Source organism: Taeniopygia guttata, chromosome 10 (assembly GCF_048771995.1).
Source record: "Taeniopygia guttata chromosome 10, bTaeGut7.mat, whole genome shotgun sequence".
Classification (NCBI taxonomy): Eukaryota; Metazoa; Chordata; class Aves; order Passeriformes; family Estrildidae; genus Taeniopygia; species Taeniopygia guttata.
Window position 1 is genome coordinate 18556268 of NC_133035.1, and position 25516 is coordinate 18581783.

The 25516-nt window shown below is 46.3% G+C and overlaps 1 protein-coding gene across 3 annotated transcripts; it reads right to left on the bottom strand.

The window, feature by feature from the left end:
• Positions 1–454: 454 nt before the first annotated feature.
• DPP8 (dipeptidyl peptidase 8) lies at positions 455–24783 on the bottom strand. 3 transcript variants are annotated; one of them, XM_004176914.5, is made up of 20 exons: positions 24697–24783; positions 22444–22713; positions 20867–20979; positions 19808–19981; positions 18759–18927; positions 17459–17569; positions 16987–17115; positions 15469–15530; positions 14320–14420; positions 12828–13005; positions 11480–11639; positions 10642–10721; positions 10101–10253; positions 9423–9558; positions 8544–8689; positions 7899–8045; positions 7341–7493; positions 6018–6160; positions 5244–5355; positions 455–4693 (listed from the first exon to the last, which is right to left on the bottom strand). In XM_004176914.5, the coding sequence occupies exons 2-20, from the start codon at positions 22700–22702 to the stop codon at positions 4571–4573; spliced, it is 2649 nt and encodes an 882-aa protein (XP_004176962.5). In that variant the 5' UTR covers positions 22703–22713; positions 24697–24783; the 3' UTR covers positions 455–4570. The 3 variants fall into 3 exon arrangements, with proteins under 3 accessions (XP_004176962.5, XP_041574270.1, XP_072789899.1); XM_041718336.2 differs by lacking the exons at positions 455–4693; positions 5244–5355; positions 6018–6160; ... (5 more) ...; positions 10642–10721; positions 11480–11639 and having other exon boundaries at positions 12893–13005; positions 14316–14420; XM_072933798.1 differs by lacking the exons at positions 455–4693; positions 5244–5355; positions 6018–6160; ... (6 more) ...; positions 11480–11639; positions 12828–13005 and adding an exon at positions 14014–14028 and having other exon boundaries at positions 14316–14420.
• Positions 24784–25516: the final 733 nt, after the last annotated feature.

Below are 25516 nucleotides of genomic sequence, written 5' to 3' on the forward strand. Positions count from 1 at the left end.
CAGGGCTGCCTGAAAAGCCCATTCTGCTCAGAGAGACAAACAGGAGGCTGAGCACAAGGTGACTGCATGAAGGGACATTCTTGCACTGCCCATTCCGTTCCCACAGGTTCCTCCACCGGGGCTCCGGGCCACCTCCTCCCCGGTGGCACTTGTCCCACCTCGAGACCTCGTCCTGCAGTCCCCGGTGCGACAGCTCCAGCTGGTGGCTGCCGAGGGCTGCAAACAGCATTCACATGGAAACACCGGGAGAGGGAACATGGCTGTGCCAAGGAAATGCCTGATCTTCCTGATGGTATCCATCTCCCAAACCTCAAGGGACAGGAAACGTGGCAGATGCTTTTGTGGAACACCCAACGTGCATCAAACACACATCACTGCTGCTTTCCACAGCGCAGTGAGGGCACAGATTTAATTACACACAAGCTCTCCTAAATCAAGGGGAGACAGTTGAAAATAGGGTAGAAAAAAACCCAACATTTAATTCAATTTATTTAGCAGCATCTTTATTGCAACAAAGGTTTTGTAATAAAATGCAGCAAAACTAATGTCTCCACTTTACATGATTAAAAGCCATGAGCTCGGGAGGGGGAGGGAGGGAGCCCAATAAACCCACTGGAGTGAGACATGCAATTTTGTTAACGCAAACAGCAGGCACTTCATGTTCTCAAATTAAACACCTGAACTTCTACTGCGCAGAACAGCCAAGGAGAAACCACAGGAAGAGCTCTCTGCCCCTTCCACATGGGCCCACGGAAAGTCTCTGTAGGGTTCTGGCACTGAAGGAAACAGGCAGCCCAAGGCAGGGCCCTCACCTGGCCAATGTCTCCCTTTCTCAAACTCTGTTATTGCCTGGGCAGGGGTTGGGTGTCACGGCAGCAGCAGGACAGCCAGACACATGGACACACACAGCAGGAGCACAACCCACTCCTCCTGGCAGGGCATATGGGTTGGAACTCAGAGTATGAGAATTCTCCATAATTTCCTACCCAGGTTCAGGCACAGGTGCTCCAGGACTAAAGCATTACTACACTATCCCACTCAGAAAGTTCTTCCATAGCCTATTTCCAAATGCCACTAGTAAGTGGGGAATGCATTTTACATTCTAATATAATGAAGTTAGTAATTTTTCAAAGCTTTGCTTGGTGCTTTGAGCTCATTTTCCCATTGAATTTGTAAAAATTAAGCAGTTCTGGGTAGATACTAATTTTACTGTGTTCTGAATAAGAAGAGATCATTGAGAACAAAAGGAGGTGGGGGTGAAACCCAATAGCTTTGCACATCCCACACTGACAAGGCATCACTGGAAGCTGCACTAAAATGGGGTGAAAGAACGTGCTTTCACCAGGAATGAACACAACCAAACCAAACCACCTCAAAAGACAGGAAACTGCCTGCACCAACACACAACAACTTCGGTATCTCAGCACTCAGATCCCCATATTTCATATATGTTCTTCAACATTCATCTCAAAGACACCCGTGCAACTAAATATCCACCATGCAAGGAAGGCTCAGTCCTGCTTCTGCTCAGAGAGCCTCTGGAAGGCAGAGGGGCCTCCACAGGGACATACCAACCTCTGGTTTGGGAGCCACAGCAAAGGCTCCTCCTCACACCTTTTTGCTTCACTACCTCCCTTGCATGTGCTCCCCCAGGACCTCACCAGTTCTGCTTAAAACTCACGTTAACCAAGAGATTTTTTTAACATGCAGAAAGTGACAAAGTACAATCCCAAATATCAAACAGGCTGGAAACCTCCTTAAGCGACATTCCCATCTCCAGGACTGTAAGGTACAGCCTTGTCCTGGTCCTTGGCCAGACCAACACTTCGCCATATGAGGTACAGGAATACCACTCCCCACAAAAATAAGGATGCAAAGTCCCTCAGCACTAACACCTTCCTACCTCTGCAGTCTCCATCACAATGGGGTCTTTCTCCACTGGGAGTTTAGTTGGAATCAGACTTCATCTAAGGCATCTCTTTTGCAAGAACTACAAAACTCTGGTGATAAATCCTTCCAGCAATTCCACAGGATAAGAGAGCACGAGGTCTTAAAGTGCTTAACTACAGTAAAAAGAAAAGAAAATGGTAGGAAAGAAAGAATCCATAATTTATGTTGCAAAACAGAGCAGTTACAGTATATTGTACTTTAATAGCTTTTTGATGTCTATATTTTAAACAGTGGAAGGATGCATTATTAAAAATTCTATGTCAGCACTTATAATCACATCCTGCCTCAAATCCAAACCCAGCCGGGCTTACTCATGTAATGTTTAGCTCTTCAGTCCCCCAAAAAAGCACTGTTTGATGAAGGCCATTTTTGTTCTGTTTTTAAACAAAAGGATCAATTTCATCTTAAAAATCATATACATTTACATTCAAGGGTAATCACCTCTAGAAAAAGAACAAGAACACCCCAAAAAAGCAAGTTAATTTAATATTGAACAAAATATAAACAACCTTGGAAAAGGTGAATACTATCCATGGGTAATTTTATACATATATGTATATATGAACAGATATAGATATATGTATATATAATACAGCATAAACACATTGGGAACACAATGGAATTCCAGAGGAACAGCTTATTTTTGTCTTTACCCACTGTTGTGTTGCACATGTCCTCCTCTCTCGGTGCTGACTGTAAGACACCCCCCAGGGATGCTGCCTTTGCTTCAGCCACAATTAACTGCTGAGAGAAGACATTCCTGGAGCTGGGCTCCTTCTCTGCCATGCCCTTCCCAAAATCAACCTGTTACTGACCTGCTAATGGTGTTTTAACTGATCCACTTGTAACCACCTCGATCTGAACACCAGCAAACAGGTGGAACCAAGGCACCCCACTGCGGAGGGAACTCCCTGCACAAAGCCAGGGCTTTGGCTCTGGCTCCTTTGTGTATCCCAAAAACCAGATCCTGTTCTCACACAAGGCTTTTATAACCGTGTAACTGCCCCAGTTCCCCTGGCTTTGGTGCACATGCCCAGCAGTTTAACTGAAAAACGATGCAGTTTGATCCGATACAGCCAGACTCTTGAATCCCAGAGTTCTGGCATCAAGCTGAACAGTACAAAATCAAGGGAAGTACATTACAGCATGTGGAGCTCTAAGAGCGTAAAGACTGAGAGTGATTCCAGATTTTCAGCAGATGAAAAGAAAATCATGCTCTGCTTCTCGCTAGTACCAAAACAGAAAGAAAAGGGAGTTCTTAGGTTTCTAAGAAAACCATTAAAACTTATCAGAGTCTCAGAGGCAAGTCCCAAACGGAGAATTTACTGGATTAATGAGAATAATTTTCTATGGATTTCTATCCTAAACGACCTGTTGCCAATTAAAAGTGCCTTCACACACTTATGCTTTTCAGCCAAGCCTGCTGCTTAGTTAAAACCTCAGTAGCAAAAACACAACTGGGATTGCACTTCCTTGAGGGTTACCTGAAGCTGTACAGAAAAGGGTTCTCAAAGACAGCATCATCATCATGCACAGTAGTGCTAGAAAGGACCCAGGAACAGGGACTGGACAGGGCATGAGCCTGGGAAATAGCCCCTCATACATGAGGAAATTCAACAGAACAGCTCATATTGCCTCACATGTAAGGTCTCCCCACACATACTCTGCAGACCTTGGAATTAGAGTATTGAATTTCTACATTGTAACAGGATGCATATGCCAATATCATGCTGATGTGAGGGTGAGGAAGGAGTATTGCAAACCCAGCTCCAGAGTGAACATCAGGGAAAACTCTCAACAGGATGCACTGTGAAGCTTGTTTGAAAGTTTACAGTTTCTGATTTTTAACTCAAGTTAGTTTGCACCTCAGAATTTAAGATTCTTATGCCCATATCACAGTAAAGTATTAATTAACTTCTCTACTGAAATCAAGTACAATCAGGATAGGTTCTCAAGCTGCTGGAAGAAAAGAGAATGATTTATCCTAAGAGAGAAGGAATCAAAGAACCTGGCATCAACTGATCTGAATTCAAACTTTAAATATGTTAAGAGGCAGCTTAAAAGTCTTTCTTCTTAAAAAACAATTAACATCTAGACAGGAGATGTGTCCAACTTGTGACCACCTTCTAAGGAGTGAGACACATCCCTTTCACAAAGCATAAAAGCTATATGATAGCATTTAAAATTAATAAAAGTTGTAACCATTCAGGTAAACTCTTGCTGTGTAGTGAGTAAATCATCCAGTATAATGTAATAAGATACCAAGGAACACACTGTAAAAATACATCAATTATGCCATAATTCTTCTAAAAAGTGAAGATCTGGTGCTGTAGAAGTACGTTATTTTCAGTTTCAGCTCGTCCCCCAATAGAACACCCATGGTACTGTATTATACCACAGACATTGGATTTTATTTACAGCTTAAACTTAAAGTTTAATAACTAAAGTTATTAGATCACCGTACTTTAATTTCCCGTATGGCACCAAATTTACTTTTAAAAAAGTGTCTGTGAGGGTGTGTACGTGTGGCAGGCACCAGAAAGCAACGTTCCATTCTATTTTCTCTAGTTTCCTACACCTCCCTGTCCGCAGAGCAGCTGGAGCAGAGTTCTGAGGGCAGTCACATGGCCTTCATGGCAGCAATGCGAGAGCCCAGGTTCTCCTGCAGGTAATAGAGCAGGTGCAGCTCGTAGTGCTCCCCCGACTCAGGGACCCTGATGCTGTGTCTCTCCTGAGGGTAGATCTGAAATGTAAAATAAACTCGTAAATATCCACCGGAGTTGAAGGCGCCAATATCTAAATCAGTCCCGGAGTCCCATTCCAAATGTTCGTGGAATGTCCCTGCATTAACTCTGCACCTGAACTGACACACCTCATCCTCCACTGCCTGAACCCAGGAAAACCCACTGGGAGCCAGCTGTGCTGGAGGGGATCAGCCTGGCTGAGCAGAGGCAGCTCCTGGCCAGAGCACATTCCCACTTCTAGGGTGTGATGTGGGATCCCTGGGCTCCACCTGCACTGAGCCAGCAGGGTTTAATTAAATGCAGAACCCTATTCCATGCTGCATGAACACTGCTGCACTGCCTTCCAGCTGCAGATCTCCTCAGGAACAGCCTTAACTGCTTATTTGCCCATTTTTTCTTTTTGCTAATTCATAAAATATTAACATTTAAAAAATGCTTGGCTCAAATGTTACAATTTTATCCTAGAATTCCAAGGCGCCCAGCACAAGTTCCAGTGCTGGACTCCTTGAAGGCACACACATTAACTTTACACCCTGGTTCTAGCCTTACCTGTAGGTCATAGGGTTTCCCAGCTCTCACCAAAAAGCTGAGCAAAATACTGGTGTGTGCAAAGTGAACATTCTCATCCAAGAATCCGTGCAGCAGCAGCAAACGGTTTGGTCTGGGAAAAGCAAGAGACAAACAGTTCTAGACAGCATCCCACTCATTTCACAGTCCACACACACCCCTACAAAAACACTCCTCAGAAAAAAGTATTTGCATTGAAAGCAGTAATTCCACAGTTGTAAACTGCTCTGGATAGACACATTTCTCAAACCTGTTCCTTCCTCCTCAAAGTTCTTCCTGCACATGCATATTACAGTCAGATGTTTTACCTGAGTATCTTATTTACTTCTCAGCAATGCTTCCTAGCTTCAACAATATGAGGCCTTAAACCTTGCTGACAGTCAGCTCTTTTGCAAGAAACCCCATGGCCCTATCTTGTTCTGCTGAGACAGCCTCAGAACATACAAAAACATCCCAAATAACTAATTTTTGTTTAGCTTAATGTATCTCTAAAGTGCTAATCAAATTGAAGACATGTTTTGTTGTTTCTTTAGACACAAAATATGCATATAAAGAAATTAAGTGTTCTCTAATTATGCAAATGTTCATTTGAATATTAAGTTTATTAGTGTTGAGTATTGTGGGTTTTTAAAATATTATTTAATGTGAGCATTTGTCATAAGAGAAATACCAAAAACAGGGAAATAAAAATATGTCTATGGGGTTTATATTTTCCTGGTAGGAAGAAGAAGACAAGAGCCAGAAGCAAAAACTTACTCAGAAGGAAACTTCTCAGCCTGCATGGCCACGGATCCCAGGTAGTAGCCCTGCTCGTTGTGCTCCGGGTGGCCCATGTAGCGCTCCGTGTACCCCGTGTCATAGAAAATCCACAGCGTGACAGGGGCTCCAGCTATGGCCACCTGCCAGTGCCACAGAGAGGGGAATGACAGCACTGCCCCCGACCAGGGAATGACAGCACTGCCCCCGACCTGGGAATGACAGCACTGCCCCCGACCTGGGAATGACAGCACTGCCCCTGACCTGGCCACGTCCTTCCCTCCCATGCCTTCATCCCACTGTAACTGTGGAAGGAGCAAAGCAATCCTCCTGTCTCTGCCCCAGTTCACACATAGCACAGCTCAGTTGTGATCTTTGAGTGCTGGAAACCAGGAAGAGCCTACAGCTAAATTGGAAACAACTCTAAACATACCCCTGCAAGGCATGCTGAGGGAAGTGCATTCTGTGAGGTTTTGTGGGTTTGGGTCCATTTGCATGTCTAACAGAAACAGCTTCCTAGGACTCCACAAACTACCCTGCATAGCTACCACCAGCTTGCAGAAAAAAATACCCAGGGGAAAAAAACCATCACCTAAAGCCCCTTTGCAAGGCAGGTGTTTGTAACGGTAAAAATGCAACAAATGTTAAAGATTGAGACAAATAATTGTCAAACGTCCCAGAAATATTAAGGTTAGACTTAAAGAAAGCAAGAATAGCCACAAAGAACAAAACACATCTCAATAACCAGCTCTTCCCACACCTGTACCACACCTGTCTGGCTGTTTATTATAGTGGTCTAAAGTCAGGCAGGCACAACAACCTCTTTCCAGTACCTCTCCCCCTCTCCAGACTGCTTCAGAACACACTGCTATGCAGCAGCATGGGCAATTTGATCTGCCAATAGATCAGTCTGCAAAGGAACTACTCTCTCAGGGCCAAAAAGAGGATGAGAAGGAGGTGTTGTTTTTCACCAGGATCATTTCCCTTACCTGGTTCACAACACAAAGAGCTCAGCTGGCACAAAGTGGGCAGCAGTTGACACTACCTAAGGTACCTTCAGCACAGGTGACCAGAGAGAGGTAGAGGTACAGGAGCACAGCTAAGTCATTGCAAGCTCAACAGTCCAACAATTGCTAGAAAAGCAACTTCTCTCTGAAGTCACCCAAATAGAAGAGTGTTGAAAAAAACAGCCACTGCACTGTGTCCTAACTTGTTCAGAACAAACTCCAAGGTTTTTGTGCTGTCACCACCCATGGAAGTCACATTATTAAAGGAAAAATTTTATCTGCACCACCAGAGTAAGTACTCAATGCATGAACATACCCTGAAGATATCTGACCTCTGTGTTAAAGCCATGAGGGAGAGGTAGCCTCCGTAGGACCAGCCGTGAATGCCCACACGCTCCAAGTCGATGAAGTCGTACTGCGATGCCAAATACTGCAGCCCTTCCACCTGGTCATCGATTTCTATCTGTCCCTGGCAGGGCAGAGACAAAGTTCTGCTAGTTGCAGGCAAAAGTTGCATTCTCAGGATTGCCCAAGGCAACCACCTTCAGAGCTTTGTACTCAGGAGTGATCCATGCTCAGAATGCAACTGTCCTGTTCACGTGAACTGCAAACTGTATCTTCGAGGAGTCACAGTCTCGTTATGAACCACCCTGTGTTAGGCTGCAGCTGGTTCACAACCTCAAACCATGACATTTTATCTTTCCCACATCAAGCATCTTTCCTCCCTGAACTCTCACTTATACACATTTCCTGTCCCCAAACCCCAGAAGTGTCACACAGGCAGTGTGCACCAAACCAGTGCTTCAGTGCTGGTAACACTGGCACTCAAACCCATCTCTGGCTGAGAACAGAGCCAGACTCAGAGCCCACCTACCATTTTGTATTTAAAGGCTCCTTCAAACTTCAGCCCTCGGTGGCAGGAGCCCCTGTTGTCAATGACAACGACAACATAGCCTAAAGAGGCCAAAGTGTTCAGTCGGAAGTACTTGATGCCTTTAAACCTGTTGTTCACCAGCTGTACCTGGAATACAAGAGCAGCACAGAATCCAGAGGTCATCTATTAATTCAATTTCAGATTTTATTTATATTTACTTTCCTTTAAATGCTTTAAACAATTTTATAATGTAAAGTTTTCAAGATCCCTACTCCCTGCTGCAGGATTCCCTCTCCATGCTATGCAATAAACTCTTCTCCCAGTAAAACAAACCACTCTGTGTCAGGCATGAAGAGCTGAACTGAGGCAACTGGAGAGGAGGAGGAGACAGAACTGGGAACAAGGACTACCTGATTCCCTTTTCCCCCAGTTCCACCTCTGCTACTCCATACCTGTCCTCAGACAAGTGGCAGTGCCTGGATCCATGACCTGGCAACAATGAATCCTTACAGCACCTTTGGCCAAGTATCTCCTCACCAAACAGGCAAAATGTCACCTGCTGCTCTCAGCACACAGCAGGAACTGTTCCTGCAGGAGAGCAGTGGAGTGATCCCTGCCAGCCCATCCCACTGCCTACCAACTCACCTGAGGGCCTCCATAGATGAAGAGCACCGTGGGATACTTCTTCCCAGGCTGCAGGTTGTGGGGTTTGTACATCATTCCGTACAGTGTGAACCCCGTGGAGCTTTCAAAGGAGAACACTTCAGGGGGAATGTAATCAGGAAGAGGACCTGCCATGGGAGGGAACAGAGAGCCTGGTTTTAACAGGAATGGGTGAGTAACACAGCTCTGCTGCACCACTGTCCTGTCACCAGTCTCACTGCAATCCCAGTGGAGCTCTCCCACACTTTCCAGTGGGTGTGGCTGGATGCAGGCAGAGACAGGGAGTGCCCCAGCCCTAGGTGAGCTTTCTGAGCCCTGTCACATTCCCATGCCTGCTCTCCTGTGAATGGCAGTAACTCTTCTTCCCTGACACAGCCATTACAGATGTCCCATCTCTTCCTAATCCCACTGAGGACTCCCTACATTAACACATGGAAAGTACAGGACATGGAGTATGCCTCAGGTAAGGAGAAATGAAAGGCAACAGAAATCCAGTGGAAGATTATAGCCCAGGAGCTGTCTCATGAAGACACGAGTAGGCAGCAGCACACACTATTTAAGAAGTGCACCTCCCTCCCCAGGAACACACTCTTCAGCAGGCACACAAATTGCTCCTTGAACTAAAACTGACAGGAGAAAATTGGTAATTTCCATTCTAAATTCCTTCATGGTCTGTTTATATCCATTTGTTGCTGAGCTGAAAACACCCCTCCTGTACTTCACAGAACTCCTCACACAAGCCTGAGTTCCAGAGACAAGTATGGTCAGTCACAACAGCAAATCTCAAGCAAGCACACACTGGGATATCTTTTATCCTGTGATCCTGCTTGTCCTTTTCCTGTTCTTCACCCATGCCATTACCTGCTGAATCTAAAATGGTAGCCCAGAATTCCTTAGTCCTATGAGCTGCATCATCCTCTGATCCAGTCAGCCGGTACAGTGACACACAGTGGGGGTTCTTCTGATTACTGTACTTGCTAATGAACATGTCACAGTCCTGGGGAGAAAAAGAACATGCTTTGAACTCCTCGGTGCACAACCACAAGCAAGTGATAATTTCTCTTGCATTGGAAATTTCAGAAGATGCTTAAGGACCAAATTAAACCAGAAATCTGAGCACTTTTGCCTCTGAAACTGCAGTCCTTAGCACGCCAAACCCAAAGATACACCTGAAAATCAAAGAGTGGCATGAGGAGCTTGTCACACATCTTCTTCTGGGCCATGAATACCCAGCTGGATTCCTGGAACTCCACCCAATGCTGCTCAGGCTCAGTTCCTCTGGTGATTGCTCTCTAGTCCACGGCAGGCAGGGAGTCAGCCTCAAAGAGTTTCAAACAAGTTCCTTTAGCCTGAAGTGAGCTGGAGAGCAATGGAACCAGGAGATTAAGTCTGGTTTTACACAGACTGTGCAAAGTACATGAGGGCACAACACAGCCTAAAATCTGCTTTTGTTATATGTCAATACTGCCCTTTCTGCTGAGTGACAGGAGAAGCCTGGCTAAGGCAGAGCAGCCCAGCCAGCCTGGCAGGCACAGGTACCTGGCTGACACAGCAGGCGTGTGAGTAACCGCGCTCTGTCAGGCGCTTCACCTCCCCGGGGCTCTCGTAGCTAACAACGTACAAGTGATGCTCCAGAGGTGAGTCTTTCGTGCCTTGAAAGTACACCAGTTTTTTGGCTTCATCCACATAGATCTGTCAGGAACAAAACAAACAGCACATCCCTCAATATGCAGTTCTACCACCCCAAAGTCTACCCCAATCACTCCTGCCCCACTTCCATAATGCTGAGCTGGAGCCCAGCAATCTGCAAGGGATAAACCAAGCAACTGCTCTCACTGTCTACAACTCTGTCAGTTTGATTCAAATGATCAAAGAATTAATCCAGCTCAGAGCTAGAAGAGCAGTGGTTTGGGGACCATTCCCTCTCTCCTTGTGCAAGCTCCTAAGTTATACAGAACAGAAATACTGTGTATTTTGGCTAAAACCATACTGGATTAATAAATTTATGCTGATCCCTCCAAAGAACCATCTCCCTGCAGTGTGTGTGGCAGGATATCCATGAATAAAGAGCAAGACTTACGTTGGATCCATGTCTGCCAAGCACTTCCCACTCCCCACTGGTAATTGCTATCTCCTCTTTGATGTGGCACTTGAAGTCACCTGCAAATAGCCAATGTACAGAGATTTTTATTCCTAAAAATATTTTGTTACTTGCACAGAAATAAAGGTTTTATACTGAACAATAGGCAGGCAAAGGAAATATGAGGTGTCAAAAATAGAGAATTTTGTAAGAACTCTGCTTTTATAAGATGATTTCATTTCCCTTAGAATGAGAGAGATTTAGCAAGAAAAAGAACTCAGATGCATTCAGAGAAATCTAATCAGCTCAAGATATAATGCTATGTGGGAAAAAGACCCACAATAGTTGCATGAACCTGGGACCTCTAGTAAAATTAGGTGTATTTTTTGTGCATACAGAGGTCAGTAGGTGCCTTCAACACGCACTAAGTAAATTAAGTATCACAGCATGAAACTGTGAATTTAAGAACACATGCTGTGGAAAAAACCACTCTGGGAGCTTTGCACACAGCAATTTCCAGCATCTGAGCAAGACCAAGTTCCAGCAGTGAAGAGGAAAAGCCAACTATGTCCCACAGTATCACAGGGAGCTTGTTTCCCATCTGGTTTTTGGAAACTTTTCCATCTATTCCATAAGGAAGGATCAGGGCTAAAACTAAGGCATGCTGACAACAGAAAAACCCTGTACAATTTCCAGAGGAACCGTGCACTGAAGTGCTTTCCTGGATAATAGCAGAAGTTTCCAATAAGACAGTAATTCCTGCCAGCTGGAAGGACATTTATTTCCTCCCTGGTCAGCAACAAATGCCCAATTACAGCACCAGAACAATTCCCCTTACTCGGAGCAGGGAGGCTTCCACAGGACCGTTTGTACTTGCTCTCCTTCAGAACCGAGGTGACCTTGTACAGGTGCCGGAAGCCGGTTTTGCACTCAGAGGCAAAAATGAACTCTATCTCATCTTCGTGGGTTTGAGGGAAGACGTGGAAGATATCATGGATCTGAGGAGACAGAGCACTGGATTATTATCTGCAGGAATCTGGCACTGCAGTCACACAAATTATGTTCCTCCTGCTGCTCAACACAGACCACACAGTCCAGGCTAACTGGTGTAGCACTGTCCCTTACTGGGAGAACCAGTCACCCTTGGAGCCAGGGGGGTCTGCAGCCAGTGCCACATCCCTGCAGCTCCAGCCTTCTGCCAGTCTAACTCTATATCCTGGTCACCAAAGTAATGAATTTTTTCTGCAACTGTCCTTCTAGCTTAGACAGAGGTGGGTCCAGCTCTGTAGACCTCTGTCCTGTGATACCTCCAAGTGAAGGATAATTCAAAGAAGGATGAGCTGACATCATCTTCCCACTCATCAACAGCTCTTGCTTCAAGGGACAATCTCTGGAGGACTTGGGAGCATTTTTCTTCACAGTATGAGCTGCCAGTCAAGAACCATTTCAGACAGTAAAAATAATGGAGAAAGGGAAACTCACTGTGCCATCCTTAAACTAAACTCTAAGGAGAGAATGTGGTATATAAGAGAACACTTGCTGTATAATGACCATTCACTGGAAGGCTTTGTGCAAATGTTCTCTGCTGAAAAATGGAACTATGTGCCAGTGATTGATGCTCCCAGGCACACCTCCAAGGGATGTCACTGCAGAGTTATGTGCAGCAGTGTGAGGAGAGGCACAGCTTACAGGAGTAACCAGGCACACCCATGACTGCTCTCAGCACAGGCCCTGCAGCTCACCAACACATAACACCCTTAATCTGTTTCACCAGACCAGATGTAGTTCGGGGGGGTTCAGTGCCTGTTAGCTGACTCAGGACTATTCACCCAGTGTCATCTTGATCCCTCTTTGTTGCCTGTTGAATATTTCATCTGGTGGCACTGCTAGTGCCAGCAACTGGCACCAAGAACCTGGAAAGTGCCAGTGACACTGTGGGGAAGGGGCTACCTGGGAACACCCAGAGCCCTGGGCTCTACTACTGGCTCTGAGTACTGCATTAACTCAAGCACAGCATGTCTGTTTTCACATCCCAAATCCGTTGTCTACATCCTGTTTTTTACAGCAGGAAGCACTGAATATGCACAGAACTTGCAAGATGGGATCACTCCCCTTGGCAGCACAGTAACATCAATGTTGCTCGAGTGCTACAAACTGTCAGAGAAGGCTGAAATTCAAATTCTTACGTTTATCCAGATGTCCGTCGTTTCTTCATAAATAATGAAAGGTGTAACAGAATCTGGTACAGCATCAATAAGTTTCTGTCTTTCCATTGCATCATCTTCTGTGGGGATGAATAATGCAGGAGGGATCAGGACTATCTGAAGCCGAGTTTGGGAGCGATCCAGCAAGATGGACCAGATGCTGTTGAGGACACAGATATTAGAGAAAATAACAGGCAACCATGAGTATGACACAAGTCTGAAAATCTCAGCAGACACACAATAGCACTAGGCTTTTTGAGGGAGTCAAGAATATTCAATTGCAGATTGAGTCACGTGCAAAATTTCACCCACATAAACAAATCTCTTCCATAACACAAGAACCTATTTCACTTAGTTTTAATATTGCATAAGCACTGCAAGTTCAAAAGTTTAACTCATTCTGTTCTCCCCGATTTGAACTGTGTTTCAAGGGAGAAAGAGAAGAGAAAATTCAGAAGGAACAATGAAGCAGAAAAAATTTCAGTTGAAATTTCAGGGTGCTTGTGAAAATACTATTGTTAGATCTACACCTGGCAGAGAATAACACTGGCACCTAAAGGGACCAGCAGCAGCCCCTGCCATATTCTGATGGCTTTATTTGTAGCTCCAACAATAATTCTGCAAAAAACAGGATAATGCAGCAAATATGTCCCTGGATTTCTTCCAGATTTGGATGGGAAAGAAATTTAAAAGGTGAAAGCCATCTTTAGATTCAAAACCTGGAGGAGTGCACTTCTAGAAAACCATGGAAACATTTGGGGTGGAAAAGACCCTTAAGATCAAGTCCAACTATCCCTCCAGCACTGGCAAGCCCACCACTAACCATGTCCCCAAGTGCCACATCTACACAGCTTTAAAGTCCCTCCAGGGATGGTGATTCCACCACTGCCCTGGGCAGCCTGTGCCAGGGCTGGACAACCCTTTCAGTGAAATATCCTTTCGGAGAAGCTTCTGCTGAGTTAGAAACACTGTACTACATCATCTACAGGGTTAAAATGACATGCAAATGTAAGTAGCACTTACAGCAGGTTTTCTGATCAGTAAGTCTGGTCAGCAAGGATGGTCCAGTGGTTAGGGCGCTAGCCTAGGGCCTGGGGGACCTGGGCTCATTTCTCTCCTCAGCCACAGACTTCCTGCGTGACCATGGCAAGGCACTTAACCTCTCTGGGCTTCAGTTCCCCATCTGTAAAATGGGGATAATAGCACTGCACTCTCTCTCACAGGGATGCTGAGAGGACACACACATCAAAGGCTGCGAGTGCCCAAACCCAAAGCAGTAGGGCCAGGGAGCAGAGAAAGACACAAGGAGGGCTCTGGATTGGCTTTTGGAAAAATGGTCCCCTTTGCACAAACAAGTTGGTAGCAATGTAAAAGTAAAGCAGGCTTAAGCTGGAAGAAGACAGAGACCACTACAATCTGCTTCTGACTGTATGACCCCAAACCCTCTGAGCAGAGACAGGATTAACATACGCACTATTTTCCTTCTGGCGTCCACCCAGCTCTAGCAATGTACTCTACTCCTTCAAAGAGGATCTCGAAGGGCTGAACTAGCTCTTTATCCACAACATCTGCAATCTGTTGACAAAGCAGCAATTCAGTGACACTGAGATGAACCCCCACAACCAGTTTTTCATGCACCATGAGAGCCTGGACACAGAAGACTTTCTCTGTGCAGCTCATGCAATTTAGATTGTTCAGCCTTTGCAACACAGGGGACTGAACCCTGTCTGTAGCCAGACCCCAGCACAGCAGGAGAGCTGCACACTGCCAGTACAGCCAGGGCTGGGACCAGAGAAATCTGGATGCTGCTCACAAACCCATCATTCATCTCTCACAACTCATTTGAATTCTCAGTTCCCCCCTGTAAAGGGGAGGTGATTTGTACCAAGCTCTTTTGTAGGATTTTCACAGATAGGTGCTGAACATCTTGCATGACACCCAGTTATCAATGTGGTTCTAATCCATGAAATGCAGTGCTGCAGTCTGTCCCTGCTGGGACTGGGAACAAATCCCAGTGGTACCCAAAAGGTCCTAAAGGCTTTCCCTGCCTTTGCTGGCTGACACCAGCATCACTATCCCAGCAGGTGACTACTGATGCCTGAAGCAGATAAAAGAGTTGGGAGAATTCCAATAATTTGTGACTGCTAATGTATCTATTTGATAAGATTAATTTCCCATCTGTCCAGAGATCTTGGACAGATCTGTGCTGTGGAAATTTCTGCATCTGTTTAAAACATCCCAGGGCAAAAGCAAAGTTCATCTCTTTCCATATGTTCATGCTTTTGTAAGTTGATACACTGTTTTTGCACTCCAATTTTCCCAATATCTGCAGCCAATCAAGAGATCAGTCACATAAGAAGGTCTAACCATCCAGACCTACAATTCTCTGCTCTGCAGCTGAGCTCACACACCAGTGGTAGCAAAGAAAAGCACAGCCTTGAGAAATACTGCTGCACACTGAGTATCTGCACAGGAATGAGCCAAGGGCACTGCCCCCAGAGAAGCCAGGAAGCCATCACAACCAGGAAAGTTTCTCTGTATAGAACTGAAAAATTATTTTTACAAAAAAAAAAAAATCAAAGCAATAAAATGTATTTACTAAATAAACAGAACATAGACTTACTCTGCCTTCTGCATTGATTGTCACTTCAGAGATCTTGAAAGTGACCTTTGGATTTGCTGTACCTATAAAAACAGATGTTAACAGTCAGGCATCAATTGCTTGCTGTGCATTATTGTGGTATTATTCATACAGGACTGGAAAAGGCAAACAGCAGAATGCTCTTTGATCAAATAGCCTCCCTGCATGTCTGAGACAGCACAGAACCAGGCAGGGAAAAAAGAAACTGCAAATGTGGGGAGATTTAGAGGATGTAATCCTGCAAACAGATCAAGAGCCATGCTACTGTCCCAGTCAGTCTTCTCTCCCACAGTCAGTGCATGCAGTTTCAGGGTGGAAGTAAATGCTCAGGAGTGACTGGGATGGCAAAGCAAGCTTTGGTTCACTGTTTGGCTGTTATTCCAAGTGGTACATAGAAAGTGATCAGTGCTAAAAAGCATCTGTGAAAATGAAACACCCAAAACCTATTGCCATCAGTAGTGCCACGACGATAATAAAGCTACATATTGTTTAAGGGATGTGGGCTTTTGTTAGCTTGTTTTCTTTACATTGAATAGAGCCATGGCAAAATACTCTCAGAAATCTGAGTATCCACAAGCACCAAAAAACAGCAAGGTGTCACCTCTTGCTTCTCAGCCTCACACTGATCCTTTCTCTATCCTTGATACAAGCAGTAAATCAGGAAAAGCTTTTCCAGTGAATTGGGGAATCAACAAGATCTGAATGAATTCTTCAGCTTGAGGTTAGCCAAACAGAAGACATTTATCCAAAAAATGAAGATTTCAGGAGTGAGGAACAGAGAGCAAACCACTGTTACCTGAGCAATGTGTCCTGCTGTGACTGCAGGGACATCTCAGAAAGGTTGAATTGTTCAAACTTGCCCCACACCTGACAGTGAATCAGCCCTCAGTAAGTCTGCTTAAATTCCACTTCCCTGTTTCCAGTGGCTCTCCACTTCAAGCCTGCCCTCAGCCCTTCACTGCTGAAGCCTCCAGATCATGCACTGTGTGCAAATGTGACCACAGGTGGTTTTTCTGGCAGGGTGCAGCAGGATAGGTTTGCTGTTCAAAGTCCAACAGCAAACTTGGAGATCAGAGTCCTCCAGAACTTGAACTGCCCAGGGCACTGCCAGCAGCTAAACAGAACCCCCCCACAAAACCCCAAAAGGCTGTAATTGTGGAGCTGCTCCCTAAGAAACACAGGGCTGTAATGAGAATCAACTCCTAAACAACTCAGGTTTTCCTGGATCCCAGAGAGTGGCTCAAACAGTGACAGCGAGAGCGGGTTCCTGCCAACTCCTGACACCCAGAGCCCTCAGTAATCACACGGCTGCAGTATCAGCACAGTCACCAGTGACTCACCCAGCCTCCAGAGCAGCTTCCCCAAACACATTTGCACCCCTTGGACACCAGTTCAAAGACTCAACACCCCTCTGCTCTAGTCTTGTAGAGTCACTGCTGTCAGGCACATGGAATAAAATAGGTGTCTTCCAGAAACAGGGATGTAAGTTCAGGGTCTCACCAGTTTTGGGGTACCGGAAGGAATCTGTTCTTCTTGTCTCCAGCATGGGTGATGTGACATGGATAATTTCTACCTCTGACTCATCGTTTTCTTCATAAAGAATTTGAAGAACTTTACCCCCATCCAGTGCTGTAAATGAATTAACATTACAGAATTATAGAACAGAATTATCAGTTATTGCAGGCATCAATATTCTCTCAGGAGCTTGAGCTGATTGGAAGGATGAAGAAAAATCCAACAAAGCCTGTGATTCATGTTTCATTAAGCAAAGCACTGAGACTCCTACAACTCCCGCCTCTGTTGTGAGAAGGGAATTCTCTCTCCCCACAGTACTCAGAAGACCTCTGCAACCTGCCCCTGCTGCAGACAGCTCCAAAGGAGACAATTTCCAAACTGCATAAAAATAAACAAGAGCAAGAGAGAGCTTTGCACTGGACAGGGCCTGTCAGACACCCTGGATCCCCACACTTACTGGGCTGTGCCTTTGGGCACCACCAGTAGCCAGTGTATCTGTCAAACTCCTCCTGCAGCACAAAAGTAGCCACGCCAGCAGATTTTGGATCCTCCTCAACATTGGCCAGTTCTAAAAAAAGACACCAAAGAATTAGTTCATGATGTGCTGCAGAACCAAACCAGTTCTGCATTATCCCAAATACAGCCCAAGTTCAGCCCCAGGGGAACAATTACATGATAATAAATCTGACTTCTCAGCAGATTTGTTTTCTGCTTCCAGCCTTCTCTGTTCATATATTTAGGGAGGATTTAATCCTCTCTGACATGTAGATTCTTTCAGAAAAGGAAAGCCATTCTCTCTTCTTACTTCTATCTAATCAGGCTCTCAATTAGTCAAGGAAAGAAAATGTTCTCTCTACTTGAGCTCAGTGAATTGGAAGTACAACTTTTAAGAGAATCAAAACCCCAAACCTTTCTGAACGACTGAAACCGAAACCATGAACATTCAGAAAAATGAAAGCATCAGTATTTCATTCACTGTACAAACCAAAAGTAACAGACTTACATAACATCTCAACATGATGGCATATCCATAGGGCTTCAATATTTTTCCTGTTACCCTGGAGGTAACTTAGCAGCACTCCATAAATAATTATCATCTGAGAAGGAGTCACTGCTACAGTTTATTTTTACTGTACTTACATAATATTTTAATATTAAGCATTTAAATAGTCTAAAGCATTCTTACGAAGTGTCAGAAATTTCAATGACTAAAATTTAAATTATATCATTTAAATACAAAATTAAATTTATTTTTAAAGTGTTTATCCACAATTTCCCATTTTCTTTCTTCCATGATAAATGCCTAAAACAGAGTTGAAGAGGGTAAGAAGTGAAAACCTAATTTATTGAGTATGAGGGGCCAGCAGAAGCCTCGGTGCTATTCAGAAACTGCCTAAATTGTTCCTAAGTCTCTGCAGCCTGATTTCTCTGACAGAAACTTTCCTCCAGCTCTATTCCACCCACAGCTCCTCCACACAAAAAAGGCTGTTCCAGTGAAAGGCAATGTGCTGTGTTTCAGGAGAAGAGCCCTTCCATATGTATCCAACAAATAACTCATTCCGCCAGATTGCACAGTGCAGGGAAAAGAATCATCCCACAGTATCTGCACTACAGGAAGTCTATAAATGTGACAAACAAGGTGGAAAAAACAGTGGCCATTACCCCCATTTCAGAAGAACCTTTAGTGCCATTGCTCTGTGCAGTCTAGCAAGAACAAGTGCAGAGGAGGTAGAAGAATTTAATTCAGGATGCATTACCATTGTGCACAAACGTCAGCCTCCTTTCTTCCCTGGATTCTATATTAGATATCCAGATGTCATTGCAATGGATAAACGCAATCCAATTTGGATCAGCTGGACAAAGCTTGGGATCCATCCGGATATTTGGACAACTGGTCTCTACCAGAATGGGTCTTAAAGGCTGTTGCTATTTGGATTAAAAAGAAAAAGAAACACAGTAAGATATGATAACACAGGAACACATCCACCAAGTAACCTGGATTTCAGAAGACTACAGTAGTGTGGACACTGACTTCAAATACATGTTTAGAGAGGAATCTACCCACTTTACACACAGAAAAATGCTGTGCAGATATTTTATAGGGAAAGTTGTGCCTCTGTCATGGTCCCACCAGGTCTCTTTACCCGGAGCTGAGGATCAGCTTCAAATCAGAGGGCAGCTTGTGTAGAGAAGCCTGGCACATTCTTAAAAACAGCATCCTAAAAGGGGCAGGCAGAACATGTAACCTTGTCCTTCAAAAGCTACTCAAGACACAGTAAATTACCCCGGCACAGGGTTAGACAAACACCAGGCATCTATTATACTAATAATAAATTATTTCAGCTTTGAAGGCCATCTTCAGCACCAGCAGAGTGAAGGCTGCTTGTTCTGCAAGTTGTACAGTTAAATGGTGTAAAAATGGTGTAAACCATCCAGCACAGACCATGGAACAGTGACCTGAAAACTGCAGCCTGGTGACAAAAGTTGTCTGTGCCGTGATGTCTGACTTCATGAAATAGCACAGAGCCTTTTGTAGCTTTTTATGGATACTGTTAGTCATGAAAAATCAAACAAATCTGGTATCCTGCCTTGCTGCCACAGTTTATCACTTCTTATAGCCCCGTATCTGGGTTTCTACAATCATGGAAACACAACCCTGTGGATAACCCTGTTTCCAGGGTTATCAAGGTCACTTCCTGTGCCAGTGCAATAACTGCTGATGATCTGCTCTTTGCTCTCACTCCAAGCCAGAGGAGATCCTTGCCAGAGCAAGGTCCTGCAGAGAGACAGAAGTGAGTAAACTCACGGTGAATCCATGGGGGCCTCCATCTTTCACATGGTAAATCCCACTCCCTGCCTGGAACAGGAAGGTGCCGCTCTCTCTGTGGTAATCGTAGGAGGCAATCCCAACGGTGCCGATCCGCTTCCTCTCCCGCAGCAACTCCTCTTCCCGGGAGTACATCCCATAGTCCAGGATGGCCTGGAAACAGGCAGAGAAGCCCAATCAACAGCTCTGCTCTGCACACCTTACCCTGCTTTCAGGAGCAGATGGCTGAGCAGACATCCTCCTCCTCTGGAATCTGCCGCCGGCTGGAAGCCCACTCCTGCTTTGCCTCTGCCATCAGCACTCGTAGGTGCAGGCCATGATCAGATCCCACACAACTGTAAACTGACAGCCACTCCTCCCATAGCAAGGCCAGCATTATTCCCAGTACTCCCTGGTAGAAGAAAGCTCAGACTGAGGGTCTGTTATTAGAATGAACAGGAGAAGCTTTGCTCACTTTCACAGACATGCAGTGACTGGTCTGGTGGGAGGAGAGCACAGCCAGAGTTTCACGCCTGGTTGACAGCTCCGGGATATAACACAGGGAAAAATCCACCTCATTCCATGTGGGGTTTGTCCCACCTCCTCCAGCCTGTCAAGGTGCATGGGATGGGATGGTGCAGGCTTGCTATGTGCAGCAGGGAAAAGGGAATCCACATCCCAGTGAGTGGGAAAGGGATCCTCTGCTCCAGCATGAGTCATGGAGCCACTGACTGATCCTTGGGGGAATCATCACTTCCCCTGCAAGACAGCAGGGAAGTGACTGGGGACTCCAGGCTCCTTCAGCAATCCCCAGGATCTCACAGCACAGAACTTGATGCAAATTAGCACTTGCCATCTCTGCCAGCAAAGGAATCATCCAGCACGCAGAGCGGATGGAACTCCAAACACTGAGAAGAAAGCTGTGCCTCATTTTGGGATGGCTGCAGGGTTGGCATGGACAAGGAGAATCTTTACATTTTTAAGACAATAAACTTCAAATTTTCACTATGAAAACCCCAAATCCCACGTGCTTGAAGCGAGAAAGAAATCACGACCCACCGGAAAAAGATCCAGAAGAGGCTTCCAGGAAAGCAGCAGGACGGCAGCTTTGTTTATGGTTTTGGGAATTTCAGAGTAGAAGAGCGTGTTCTCCCTGTTCTCCCCAGACATTGCTATTGTGAAAATGAGGTGAAAAAAAAGTATATTAGCTTTCTGTTAATAATCCAAACACTCTCAAAGATGCCCAGGAACAGTTTCCCAGGCATTTCCTACCAGTGGAAGTACTGGTGGTCTCTGCACTACAGCCTCGCTCTGGGAATCCCCTGCTTCACAGAAGTGCAAGTCACAGAGAAGGCAGAGAACAATGACACCCAGGCTTACCCCATGCTGCTCTAAGCACTCTGTGTCTTCTTACTGCCCTTTTATTCCATAAGCTTTATAAATCAAGGAGGGCTTTTGTGCCAATTCCCTTGTCTGGAATACACAGCCTTTAGGGAGGTTTGACCATCCCTGTCCTGCTCCTCTCTCTTGGTGATACTCAGATTTCTGAAGGCTCCTGCCCAGGCCCATGGGGATCAGCACAGAGAGTGCCAGGTGTGCTCCAAGGAAAGGCCAAGCCACATCTATAGATCAGCAAGTGGCACTTGGGAAACCAGAGCTCGTCCTAGGGGGAATCAACCTCAACCCACCCGTGACGTGACTGAATTCAGCATCATCCAAGGATTATGACTCCCATCTTGTGAAAAGAGGAAAATGAGCAGCAGTTTTCTGATTATGTCACTGCACAGCACAGGCAAAGACTCTGTGAATCACAAACCTGAGCTTAAGCAAGTAGCCTAAGTGGCAAGCAGTGGGGCTAGAACATGGCTCTGGCTCCTAGGCCTCTGCTTCAGCCATTGCTTCTCTCCCTAATCCAGGTTTTCATGGATTTATGTTCAGCTACTGCAGCTCCTGACAAAAGCAGTCCTCCACCACAAGGCCTGCTCCAAAAAGCCACTCAGAGGGTTGCTCACAGTATCACTTATGGTGCCAAATCACTTCCATCAAGTGAACATTAATTAGTGAAACAATGCACAAATGAGGCACTGAATCCAAGAACAACAAACTACATGAAGTTTTTTATTATTAAGGCAAAAAAATTCTGAGAAAAGTATTTACTCTTTAAGCTGCCCCTGACCTATGCTGCTATTTATTCCCCACAGGATTCCTGGAAAACCTGCTCCATCGGCAACTGAGGCACAAAGGACTTTTAAAATCTCTGCTTTGGAAGAAAACTTTGAAGAAGAACAAGGTTCCATCCAACAGCTGTAATAGGAGAAAGGAGATAAACCTATATAGCTTTTGAAGAGAGTATTACTTGGAGTGACAGAAAAGGGACTGAACAGACTTCCAGCTTGGGAACATGCCCCAAAGGACACTTCCCAGCTCTTTACCAGGCCTAATGGGTCACCTCCAATCATGCCACGCTCATGGGAGATGACCTCACAAGTTTTAATGAGATATTATGATCACAATCATGACTTTTGACCAGCAAGTGTGGCCTGGAATCCCTTTAGATTTAATTGCCAGGAACTCCCAGCTGTCAGGAACAGTCAATCCCAAAGAGCCCTGCAGAGCCACTGTCACAGCCAGCTCACCCAGATAGTAGATCCTATCGGAATGAGGTCCTTCGGGATCATTTTTCTTCACAAAGGTGAAGTCATGAGGGGCTTTTGCCATCATGTATCCATGATACTTCCGTGTATCTGTGAGCAGTTTCCGAAGCTGGCTCCAGGAATGCCTCTCTACATAGAAAGGTTCCAGTTTTGGCTGCTCCTCCCTCGGGACCTGCTCCTCATGACCCGCAGTCTCAAAGATTTCCAGGCCCGGCTGTTCAGTTTCCATGGCTGCTGCCATGTTGCATGTTTCTGGAAAAAACAGAACAGCAGAGCTTCAGCTCTAGCAAACCCTCGCTGCACAATCCCAACACACCCCACAGCAAAAATGCTTTATAATAACCATTCTTTCATGTGGGGAATAAAACCCATAGCAGAAGGAAGAAAACTAGGAAATATCTTTCTGCTCTGGAAAACAGGTTGGCACCACTCAGCCTTTCAGCAGGGACTAAAGACTTCACGAAGCCACAGATTTATTGTTGTGTTTCCCATGCCCACACATACCAACCACTCATTTTAGGTCACGAAGTGGAGAAATTCTTCCCCTTTAAGCTCCCACCTGCTTATTTCCCTCTGAGACCTCCACAAATCACCTCACCACACTGATATCAGAACAGGGGATGATTAGGAGAGGAGCAAGAGCAACAACTGCTGAAAAGAAATAACACTGGTAGCTGATCTGGAACCATCAGGCCACACAATAGGCTTAGGCAGGTCGTCCTTATTCCCATTATTCTCCATAAATTCTTGGGTTTGTTTGTATCTTCTTTCAAACTAAGTTCAGAAGGGTCTAGCAGTGATCACCACTATTATATTGTCCCAGTTACAAATACCAGAAGGGGACACAGTGAAAAAAGCATTTCCCAAATGCAGAAAAAAAGCATTATCTGCAACATAAGCCTTATCTGCCCAACAGGCTGTTAATTCAGCAGATATCTCTTCCTGCAGTCAGCTGGGCTTTACAAAGTGTATCTGAGCTGAAATTGTCAGCCCAGAGGTCTGGCAAGAGGAAACCAAGTCCTTCCACTGTAAATCCCAGAGCTGAGGGCAGCTCCAAAAGGATCCAAGCTATGAACTCCTGTCACATAGCTCATTCCTGGAGAGCCCAAGGTGTAGGATTGTCAATCCTCAAAGGCAGGGAGGGGTGTCTATATATAGCATGGAAAGACTGCACAAGTGCTGTGTACGCTACTGGGGCAGAGCATGTTGGCCTGACAAAACACGAATACAGCCTAAATAAAGCATTTCCCCCGAGCAAACAGGACTGAAGGATCACTGGAGCTCAAGGCACAGGCTTGGGCAGCTGGCAGAGCTCTCTGATGGACTGGCTCTCCAGAGCAGCTGAGACATCCCCCCAAAGGAGTAAAAAAGAAATGATCTGCACCTTGACACAAACCCATCTTAACACAAATAGCTTAGTTTCACCTTTGGCAACACAAACAAAACAAACACTGGTCTTTCTTTTGCTCACACTATTTACACCACAAGAATCCAGAACAAAAGAGCCCTGTCCAACTGGAAGGAGGGTCCAAGGCATGCACTGAGCAGTGCTGTGCTCGAGTCAGTGTCAGGAACTGACAATGAACCTTCAAGCCCGAACTGCAAATTTCGTTTCATCTGAAGATTTCCAACAAAGAACAAATCTCCTTTCCCCACCTACCCCCAGATGCTGCTATTTCTTAACCCGACCTACTTCTCGCATGAAAAGGGATAAAAACCGAAGAGCAGCCGACGTTAACGAGCCAATAGCAGCGGGAACGGCCACCCGGCACGGCAATGTCAGCCCGGGGGGCTCTCAGCTCCTGGGGCTGCTCCATGGCCGGGGGCAGGTCCCGGGGGGGCGGCGGGCAGACCGCGGGGGTCCCTCCACGGCAGGGGACAGATGCCGGGGGACCCCGCACAGCCCGGACAGGACCTCGGGGCGTCCCTCCAGGGGCAGGGGCAGATCCCGGTGGGCACCCCCCGGCCAGGAGCACATCCCGGGGGAGCCTCCACGCCCAGAGTCAGATCCCGGAGCGCCCCCACGGCCGGGGACAGATGCCGGGGTGGAGGCGGGCAGAACCCGGGGGTCTCTCCACGGCCGGGGCGGCGGCCAGGCCTAGCCGGGGGCGGAAGGCCGGGCCACCCCGGGTCAAGCCCCCTCCTCTCGCCCACCTCAGAAGTCCCAAGGCCCTCAGGGGTCCTCCCCGAAGCGGAGCTCCCTGCCTGGCCCCCGAGGTTCCCCCCGGTACTCACGGAGCTCCGCGGCGGCGCTGCTGCCGAGCCGCCCCGCCGGGCCGCTGCTGCCGCTTCCGCTTCCAGGAGCGGCCTCGGGCCCCGCGCCGTGCCGGAGCGGGCGCCGCCTGCCGGCCGGGAGGACCAAGGGCACGGGGACCGGGACACGAGATACGGGACACGGGACACGGGATACGGGACACGGGGACCTTTGCACTGGGACTGCGACAAACACACACTACACCATGCACGGGGCTCAGGTCATGCAACCCTCAGTGCACAAGGACCCTGCCGTTTCAAAAACCGCCGTTTTTTCCTCCCCAAAAAATGCTGCCACCTCCACACTGATGTTTCCCACAAGGAAAGAAATTCCCGCTGTAATAATGAGTGTTAAACCCCAGGTACACCCAGGGCATTGAACCCCCAAAACACATTCAGCCTCCAGCAATGTGAGCCCCCCCGAAACAACCCAAGGCTCCTGAGCTGTAAGTTCCCAGCCAAATGTTTCTACACCCCCGAATTCCCCTTTGCAAAGCAGTCCCTTTCTTCAAAGGAAAATGGGTTTTTGAACGCCTATAAACCAGAAAAAATAACTTTCTGCAGGTGCTCCCTTCTAAAAGCACGTGCAAGTGGAAGCTCTGGGTCACACCGGGAGCTTTCCCCGACATGCTGCCCCAAAGGGTCTGTGGGGTTTGTGTTCCCAAACAAATCCTCCTGGGACCATTGCTACAGCTCACCCCACCTTCTGTGGTAGCTTCACAGCACCAGGGGCTGGCAGAGGTGGGAATCCTCCATGCAGGGCCAGGCTGGGGCAGGGACCTGATGTCTCCACAGCAGAGAT